The 10681-nt window shown below is 39.1% G+C and overlaps 1 protein-coding gene across 1 annotated transcript; it reads left to right on the forward strand.

The window, feature by feature from the left end:
- Positions 1–6576: 6576 nt before the first annotated feature.
- On the forward strand, positions 6577–8259 carry LOC117343098 (serine/threonine-protein phosphatase 6 regulatory ankyrin repeat subunit B-like). The gene has a single exon (XM_033905408.1). The coding sequence runs from the start codon at positions 6947–6949 to the stop codon at positions 8237–8239; it is 1293 nt and encodes a 430-aa protein (XP_033761299.1). The 5' UTR covers positions 6577–6946; the 3' UTR covers positions 8240–8259.
- Positions 8260–10681: the final 2422 nt, after the last annotated feature.

Raw genomic sequence — 10681 nt, forward strand, 5'->3', positions numbered from 1 at the left:
TAGTATGTGATAATTGACTCTTTGTTTTCTATTTTGGTAATAGCGACGGATGTCGAGGAGACGCCGAGAGACGAAATGCTTTGAAATGGCGAGTAGACAGGAAAGAAAAAGAAAAAGAATAATATACAAATGTCGCAGTGGAGATATCATGTACAAACAAAATCCTTTATTCAATGTTCACCGATTTCGAAATACCATAGCTATTATGTGACCAAATAAATCTGTCTTCCTCAATGCAACACTTTTATTCTTTCTTTTTGAAGCCTTCAATATATTCTGTAGATCTTGTAATCAAGACCGTTACAGACTCCGAAATATCAGACGTTTTCTTTGATATTTGCTTACAACGTTACAGATAAGACCAGCTCACAAATGACCTGTGTGATAAGCGTGATAATTTCAATTAAACAAATTGGAATTGTAATTAGATATTTACTCAACAGTGTCTTTTCCCTATATGGATATAGGTTCACTTTATGTTAGTAAACTTGTCTAAATGACTTACACTAATTTTGAAGAAGTCAACTGGACAAATCAAACTAGAACACTGATAAGCTAGCAAGGGCCTGTCTTGTGACAATCTAGTGACCTTGACCTTTAACCCAGTAACCTTCACCTAGAATCAGTTGACGTCTTGTAAAATTCCGACCAACTCTGCATATATATCTGCAGACATTAACTTTCAGTGATGCCCCAACATTTGTAGCGTTTTGAATCTCCATGACCTAGGAATGCTAGTCAAATATGAGTGATATCCATTGCTTTTTAATTAGTTCCTTCAGACCAGACCAGGTGATATTGTATTTGTACTGAATGTATATAATAAAAGGTGCCTTTAATTATAACTAATTATTTTACCTTTGTCTGCATAAATTTCTTTCTGAAATCATGGAGTATCCATTTTTCTTTGAAGCCATTCTCTGGCAACTGGCAACGCATCCGCGATCTCTTCATGCTACAATTTTAAAAAGATTAATTATTACATAATCTCTTAAGACTTTTTGCTAAGTTTGTGGACATAAACTTTTAATACCTCAAAATAAATCAAAGTGCCAAAGGCCCTGAGAAACGTCAAGGTCTGAGGTCATATAACAAGAAATTTACATCAACATTTCATTATGCTGACATAATCTTCAATATGATAACGTAGGTCAATTAATTTAGGCCACAGGTCCCACATAAAAATATCTTGTATTATATAAAAGTAGGCCTGAGTACAGCTAGCCTAGCCAAGAGGAGATTGAGACAAAGATGGCAGATCTACCTAATTTAGATAATATCATGAGATTCTAATGATGCACGCGATCAAAATCAAACTTAGTTATCTTGAATATTCAATTGGTAACACAGCTCAAATATTTTATACAATATACAACGACTGGTATTTATAAAATCGTTACGTAAAAATTACTCTGTGCCCGAAAAGTCACCTTCCTCCTGTATGTGCTTCCGGTTGAAAACGGACATGTGCATTGGTTGTCGTGTGTGTGTTGAAAAACCGCGCGATGCAAAAGTTTTAACACAACTGCAACACACATTACACGAAAATCCTCAATGCAACACTTTTATTCTTTCTTTTTGAAGCCTTCAATATATTCTGTAGATCTTGTAATCAAGACCATTACAGACTCCGAAATATCAGACGTTTTCTTTGATATTTGCTTACAACGTTACAGATAAGACCAGCTCACAAATGACCTGTGTGATAAGCGTGATTATTTCAATTAAAAAAATTGGTATCCCGCTTCTTGTTACTTATATCTCTACTTCCTAGCTATGGTGTTTACACGACGCAGCAAATTCGTTAATCAAGTAATCGTTCGCATTGAAATATAATAAATTATTTTAAAATTTAGTTAAAATATATCAGATTTTATATCCAAATATTCCTAGTTCTGTTCTTTAATATTACAAATATTTGACCTTTGGCACCAACTCTGTTTACCTGTTGACGTGGTTGATCTGATGTTAACAGTACATGTTCTACATGGTTATGTTATATTGTCTCAGGCGATATGACAGACGTCGTCTGTGTTATCATGTATCAATCAATTATAACTGTATACTTAGGACTATATAAGGCTACATATTTTTGTACTATTTTGTGAAAGAAGAGAGAAAAGTCATTTCATTATACCATTATCACGATTTCCAAGATAAATGTCGACTACTGACAAAATTGCAACAAGGTTTCGTGAGATGTACGTTGATGAAGACCGAAGGAAAGTTGTTGAGTGTTTGATACTTGGTGATATGTCCACGGATATGAAGTTTGACGTGTTTGATACTTTGTGATATGTCCACTGGTATGACGTTTGACGTGTTTGATACTTGGTGATATGTCCACTGGTATGACGTTTGACGTGTTTGATACTTGGTGATATGTCCACTGGTATGACGTTTGACGTGTTTGATACTTGGTGATATGTCCACTGGTATGAAGTTTGACGTGTTTGATACTTGGTGATATGTCCACTGGTATGAAGTTTGACGTGTTTGATACTTGGTGATATGTCCACTGGTATGAAGTTTGACGTGTTTGATACTTGGTGATATGTCCACTGGTATGACGTTTGACGTGTTTGATACTTGGTGATATGTCCACTGGTATGACGTTTGACGTGTTTGATACTTGGTGATATGTCCACGGATATGAAGTTTGAGTGTTTTATACTTGGTGATATGTCCACTGGTATGACGTTTGACGTGTTTGATACTTGGTGATATGTCCACTGGTATGAAGTTTGACGTGTTTGATACTTGGTGATATGTCCACTGGTATGGAGTTTGACGTGTTTGATACTTGGTGATATGTCCACTGGTATGACGTTTGACGTGTTTGATACTTGGTGATATGTCCACTGGTATGACGTTTGAAGTGTTTGATACTTGGTGATATGTCCACTGGTATGACGTTTGACGTGTTTGATACTTGGTGATATGTCCACTGGTATGACGTTTGACGTGTTTGATACTTGGTGATATGTCCACTGGTATGACGTTCGACGTGTTTGATACTTGGTGATATGTCCACTGGTATGACGTTTGACGTGTTTGATACTTGGTGATATGTCCACTGGTATGACGTTTGACGTGTTTGATACTTGGTGATATGTCCACGGATATGAAGTTTGACGTGTTTGATACTTGGTGATATGTCCACTGGTATGACGTTTGACGTGTTTGATACTTGGTGATATGTCCACTGGTATGAAGTTTGACGTGTTTGATACTTGGTGATATGTCCACTGGTATGACGTTTGACGTGTTTGATACTTGTTTTTGTTTTGTTTTCCACTTATTCAGGCTCAAAACTGAACGGATTCAACAAGGGGCCCTTTAACAAAGGACCCTTAACTTGGCCATTCACAACAAGGGTGTCGTCTTGTTTATTTTACTAAAATAAGTGAACGTTCACATTGTAGGATATCAAAACTAAGTTTTGCGTGTTATTAAGAATTTTATTCAACTTCTCATGTATACATATATCTTGCAAATTTTGTATATAAAATGCATAAATTTGGCATTGATCTTTTATGTTCCTGAATGTTCTAATTAGAACCATCACCTAGCTAGGGACAGCATTAATAATTTGTCTATAGATAAACTCATATAAATAACAGAGCTTTTTGTTTCTTTGTTTTTTCTTTTATTTTGTTTGTTTGTTTCAGTAGGAGTGTATATTTTTGTTTTCTGAGATATAGTAACAGACATACAGTGGCCGTTTACTATTACTATTACTATCAATATATATTATACATAATGTACAAACGGCAAGCCAGTTTATGCCGTGGTGCGGCTTCCGTCTGTCTGTCCGTCTTCTCAAAAACCAAGAGGCACAAAGACAGAATGGATATTGCTCATGCTTGGGTGAAGGGCTAACAAGTTTGTTCGAATGAATGACCTTGACCAAAATTCAAGGTTAGTGGAGTTCAATATGTAAACATTTTTAAACGATTTCTTCTTTAAACTAACCAAGATGTCCATGGACTTAATATTTGGCCGGTAGCAAGCTTGTGTTAAGGGGTACCATGTACCTGTTCTGATAAGGGCTCTGTTACCTGTTCTGACAAGGTCTGTGTTATCTGTTCTGACAAGGTCTGTGTTATCTGTTCTGACAAGGTCTGTGTTATCTGTTCTGATAAGGGCTCTGTTACCTGTTCTGACAAGGTCTGTGTTACCTGTTCTGACAAGGTCTGTGTTACCTGTTCTGACAAGGTCTGTGTTATCTGTTCTAACAAGGTATCTGTTACCTGTTCTGACAAGGTCTGTGTTACCTGTTCTTACAAGGTCTTTGTTACCTGTTCTGTCAAGGTCTGTGTTACCTGTTCCAACTAGGTCTCTGTTACCTGTTCTGACAAGGTCTGTATTACCTGTTCTGACAAGGTCTGTGTTACCTGTTCTGACAAGGTCTGTGGTACCTGTTCTGACAAGGTCTGCATGTGTTACCTGTTCTGACAAGGTCTGTGTTACCTGTTCCAACTAGGTCTCTGTTACCTGTTCTGACAGGGTCTGTGTTACCTGTTCTGACAAGGTCTCTGTTACCTGTTCTGACAAGGTCTGTGTTACCTGTTCCAACTAGGTCTCTGTTACCTGTTCTGACAAGGTCTGTGTTACCTGTTCTGACAAGGTCTCTGTTACCTGTTCCAACAAGGTCTGTGTTACCTGTTCCAACTAGGTCTATGTTACCTTTTCTTACAAGGTCTCTGTTACCTGTTCTGATAAAGTATCGCGGCGTGATTCCAAATTAGTTATTGCTCATAATGAATTATCAAACCAGCCTGATGGTTACTGTCAGAAAGACTCCCCAATGACACACAAGTAATGTTTACGCTCACTGCCCTATAAAAATACAACAATAAAGGTCAATAATTTTGTATTACGGATTAGTCTCCCAAACAACGTATCGTCACATCGTACATGGTGTGACTTTGCTTGGTTTTGGTTTGGTTTGTTTTTGTTTAACGTCCTATTAACAGCCAGGGTCATTTAAGGACGTGCCTGGTTTTGGAGGTGGATGAAAGCCGGAGTACCCCGGGTAAAACCACCGGCCTACGGTCAGTACCTGGCAACTTCCCCACGTAGGTTTCAAACTCGCAACCCAGAGGTGGAGGGCTAGTGTTAAAGTGTCGGGACACCTTAACCACTCGGCTACCGCGGCCCCTTAAAGACTTTGCGCACTACTGTAATTGGAGATACAGTATAGATTTATTGTGACATTTTGTGATTTCCAGATGTTCGCTAGATTCTGAACGAATAAGGAATTTCAATAGTAGCCATTATTGTAACCAATTCGTAACATTTTCGATTGATTTTGCTACAGAAGACGAATCTGTATAGAAAACAAACTTATTTTCCTTTGTTTTTAAATAGGGCTGTGCGTATACACCTTATACTGCTTAAAAGCGGATATCATTGTCTTTCTGACAATTTAAACGTAGATACATTATTTTGAGTTTTGATAATTCAACAGTAAAACTCATGGCGAATCACACCTCGATGCCGAGTTTAAGTTTAGGAGCAACTCTGTGCTGGATTCACAGTTGTTAAGGAACTAACCATTCTCCGATAAATCAGAGATCTATGTATAAAAGGAAGGAGTGACGAACGTGCCGGGTTTCGAACTAGCGACCTTACGCTCTGAAGGCAAGCATCCTTCCACTAGGCTAACGGGAAATTCCCACTAGTCTTAACTAGTAAGGTGACCTAATACTCTCTACTTTACAATACTCCCTCCTTCACAAAGTCTTCGCCCCCCAAAGACGATCACAACCCAGGTTCTTTAGCTCCATGGAAGCCTCTCAATCTCCTATTACTTTCACTTGGAATTGTTAACGGCACCGAATCTGTAATAGGAAGGAGGAATGAAAAATGCCCTGCCACGAGGCTGAAGGGAAATCCCCACTCGTCTGAGCTACATGTAGTAAGGTAGCCTAATACCCTCTATACCTTATACTTTATACTTGTAACACTAGTATATTATAGGTCTTTAGATAATGTTGTTATATATTCTTAAATATTTCTAAGTTAAGACTTCGAACTTTTTCGGCATAGCCGTATAATATTCTTTTGGCCTCGGATATGACGGGACAGGTGGCGTTACTGGTCAAGTTAAAGTATGTGATTGGTCAATGTAGCGGTAAATGCAAAATGCAGGAATGCAGTTAATAATGAAATAAAGTTAAGATTGAATGCAAGCTGAATAAGTGGATGTATCTTTACAAATGACACATAAATAAAATTATTTTCCTGATTCAAATGCAAAAATGATTCAAACTGATATAATAGTTCACCAGCAGTTTTAGATTATAACCACCAGCATTAAAACTATGTCGTTTATCTTTTTAAAAGATATTTCTTGTTTCGTCAGGTTTTTCTTTAAAAAAAAAGTGATTTTGTAGCTTAAAGTGCACCACTACCTTCTGTGATTAACTCGGCCCGCCATCTTAGAAAGACCATTCATAGTCTTGGGAAGTAGTATTGGAAGGGGGACAACTCCAACTTCTTTGTAACTTCCAAAAATCAATATTATTCATTGATCCAGCTACTGCTTTGAACTGTGTGTAGACCGCAAGAGTTGTTTTTCTTTGCTGCGTGGGAAACACTGAGCGCCCTCTGTCGGCCGAATTACCTATCTACGATTATTATAATTTATGTGTCCGACTCCTATGTGCGTCAGTAATGCTGGCGATGTAGTGAAAGACAAAAAAACGTCATGTAATTTTCTGTTAACAGCCGCCATAACAGATCCAGGAGAGGAGACAACTAGGAAAGGTTTTCAGCCCTGGTCTATCACCATGACACGGGTTACAAACGATTGTAAGCAGCGGAGCTAGAGGAGGAAACGGTGAGCTATATTTCTGGTACTGTTTACATCCTGTGTGTTAAACAGAGGGCATATAGATTTCTTATACACACGCGTGCGCGCCCTAACAAAACAGGCTCAATGCTGCTCCGAACACAAATCGTTGGTGTCGAGTTCTACGATGCCGTATTGAACAATGAACTACAGCTACTGAAACGTTTGGTAACCCAGCATAAGATAGACCTTAATGCTAAATTCATTGAGGTGAGAAAGAAAAACCACGCTGATTTATGTCCCATACATCTTGCCTCGTATCGAGGTTACACGTACATGTTACAGTATCTCATTGAATCCAAGTGTGACGTCAACCAAACAACAACTACCTTAAGAAGGACAGCCCTTCATTTCGCTGTCTTGCGACACAAGATGGCGTGCATGTTGTTATTAATTGCAGCAGGGGCACAACTGGACGCGAAGGACACGTTCAGTAACTCGCCTTGCCATTACGCAGCAGACGATGGGTACTGTCAAATGTTGGATGTTTTGATACGAAGGGGAGTCAATGTTGACACTTTAGATATAACATCAAAGACGCCATTGATGAAAGCGGTGAGAAATAATAAAACTGATGCAGTTCTGAGACTGCTGAGGGCTCAGTGTAATATTAATATTACTGACAGGAACAGCGATATGGCCCTTCACTATGCCGCTAGGAATGGCTGTGCCGACGTCCTCGACATCCTGATTTCCGCCGGAAGTCTAATAGATGTCCAAAATTATTGGGGACGAACACCTCTGATGGAGACGGTCTGTTATAACCACAAAGATGCTGTTGCTCGTCTGCTCAAAGCCAGCTGTGATCTAAATAGGCGGGAATTTAAAACTGGTGACACCGCCCTGCATATTGCCATTAAGCGGAATTACACAGAGGTCGTGGGTCTTCTTCTTGCCGCAGGCAGTAGACACGATATATACAATCACCAAGGGGAAACAGCTGCATATGACGCGGTTGTTAGCAACAAGGTCGAAATTATCCGCCTTATGGTTATTCATAATTGTGACCTAGAACAACCAGGGAAGTACTTTTCTGATGGGGTGTACAAATCTCTTTTCCAAATTGCAGCAGAAAAGGGTCATTTCGATATCTGCCGTCTTCTAGCTTCATTTGGTTACGTTGACTTCAGAGCACGTGGGTATATTTACATGAATTATATCCCTCCGCGTCTTGTCACAGAGCAGGAGGATGTCGTGCAATGGTTACGACGTAAGATGCAGACTCCTACCTCTTTACAGCTACTCTGCAGGAAGTGCATCCGCAAACGACTTGGACACAAAATAGTCCACACAGTCGAGTGTTTACCAATACCAAGAGCTTTGAAAGAATTTGTGCTGATAAAAGATATGGACGAGGAAGAAGAAAAGAATCTGCGGTGATCGGATATAATTGTACAATAGCGAGTTAAATGCTATTATTTCTTTTCGAAGTTTTGATAGAATTATTTTGTAAACAAAAACAAATACCTAAAAATAAGCGTGTTTAAACAAAAGACCATTTTCAGATTGAAGTATAAGACTGTAAGTCACAACTGTGACTTGACTTATTTAGATAAGGTTCCCTTTCTCATAAAATAAAATTTCATATCAAACTATAGAAAACGATATTCAGAAAAGACACGAACTTAATTAATGTAAATTAAATTGCAATTTCGAAATTATCACAATTTTCGAATAGCGTATTATTATATCTTTGATCCAGACACACTTGAAAGTTAGTCCGTGTTTATGATATTTTCAATGTGGACATCTCACAATCTCGTTCATTATAGATTCACTAGATGTCCATAGCCAGACAAAAAAGGCATATTTCTTAACGGACGCCTCTTTTGTTCCTTTTTTATTCGTCAAAGCTTCGAAGATCAGTCATGGCATTAAAGCTCGTGTGAGAATTTTTGAACAACTTATTTTCTTGTATTGTTCTTATAAATGTTAATTGGTGATCCGTTCAAGGTATCGCTGTTAGGTGAACATTCCACTTAGTAACTTGTTGATAGTGAACACTTCATTCACGGTGATTGGTTCACAATGAAATTTCATCTATTTTAGTGATAATTTCAAGTTTTTTAATGAGTGAATTTGCGACATTGTGACCAGTTTACGGTTTTTCTTCTTAGTGCGTGTCACTTAAAATTTAGAGATCGGTTCAGAATGTTGTTACCTCGTGAATATGTCGCTAAAAATTGTGACTTGTGCACGGTTCTGTCAATAGGTGAACATGTTGATCGATTCACGGTTTTGTTATTGTGAACAGGGATACCTGTTGGCGGTTTTGTTACGGGTTGAACATGTCAGTGAGCTGTTGGCGTACGATCTCGTTACTGTGAACATGTCGCATAGATCTGGGTTCTATGTGAACATGTTGCGTGGATCTCGGTTCTGTTTGAACATGTCGCGTAGATCTGGGTTCTTTGTGAACATGTCGCGTAATTCTGGGTTCTATGTGAACATGTCACGTAGATCTGGGTTCTATGTGAACATGTCACGTAGATCTGGGTTCTATGTGAACATGTCACGTAGATCTGGGTTCTTTGTGAACATGTCGCGTAGATCTGGGTTCTATGTGAACATGTCACGTAATTCTGGGTTCTATGTGAACATGTCACATAGATCTGGGTTCTATGTGAACATGTCGCATAGATCTGGGTTCTATGTGAACATGTCACGTAATTCTGGGTTCTATGTGAACATGTTGCGTGGATCTCGGTTCTATTTGAACATCTCGCGTAGATCTGGGTTCTATGTGAACATGTCACGTAGATATGGGTTCTATGTGAACATGTCACATAGATCTGGGTTCTGTTTGAACATGTCACATAGATCTGGGTTCTTTGTGAACATGTCACATAGATCTGGGTTCTTTGTGAACATGTCACGTAGATCTGGGTTCTATGTGAACATGTCACGTAGATCTGGGTTCAACGTGAACATGTCACGTAGATCTGGGTTCTTGTGAACATGTCGCATAGATCTGGGTTCTTTGTGAACATGTCGCGTGGATCTGGGTTCTATGTGAACATGTCACGTAGATCTGGGTTCTTTGTGAACATGTCGCATAGATCTGGGTTCTTTGTGAACATGTCACGTAGATCTGGGTTCTATGTCAACATGTCGCGTGGATCTGGGTTCTATGTGAACATGTCACGTAGATCTTGGTTCTTTGTGAACATGTCACGTAGATCTGGGTTCTATGTGAACATGTCACGTAGATCTGGGTTCTATGTGAACATGTCACGTAGATCTGGGTTCTATGTGAACATGTCACGTAGATCTGGGTTCAACGTGAACATGTCACGTAGATCTGGGTTCTATGTGAACATGTCGCGTAGATCTGGGTTCTTGTGAACATGTCACATAGATCTGGGTTCTTTGTGAACATGTCACGTAGATCTGGGTTCTATGTGAACATGTCGCGTGGATCTGGGTTCTATGTGAACATGTCACGTAGATCTGGGTTCTTTGTGAACATGTCACGTAGATCTGGGTTCTATGTGAACATGTCACGTAGATCTGGGTTCTATGTGAACATGTCGCGTGGATCTGGGTTCTTTGTGAACATGTCACATAGATCTGGGTTCTTTGTGAACATGTCACGTAGATCTGGGTTCTATGTGAACATGTCACGTAGATCTGGGTTATTTGTGAACATGTCACGTAGATCTGGGTTCTATGTGAACATGTCACGTAGATCTGGGTTCAACGTGAACATGTCACGTAGATCTGGGTTCTATGTGAACATGTCGCGTAGATCTGGGTTCTTGTGAACATGTCACATAGATCTGGGTTCTTTGTGAACATGTCACGTAGATCTGGGTTCTATGT

This window comes from Pecten maximus, chromosome 15 (genome assembly GCF_902652985.1).
Source record: "Pecten maximus chromosome 15, xPecMax1.1, whole genome shotgun sequence".
Classification (NCBI taxonomy): domain Eukaryota; kingdom Metazoa; phylum Mollusca; class Bivalvia; order Pectinida; family Pectinidae; genus Pecten; species Pecten maximus.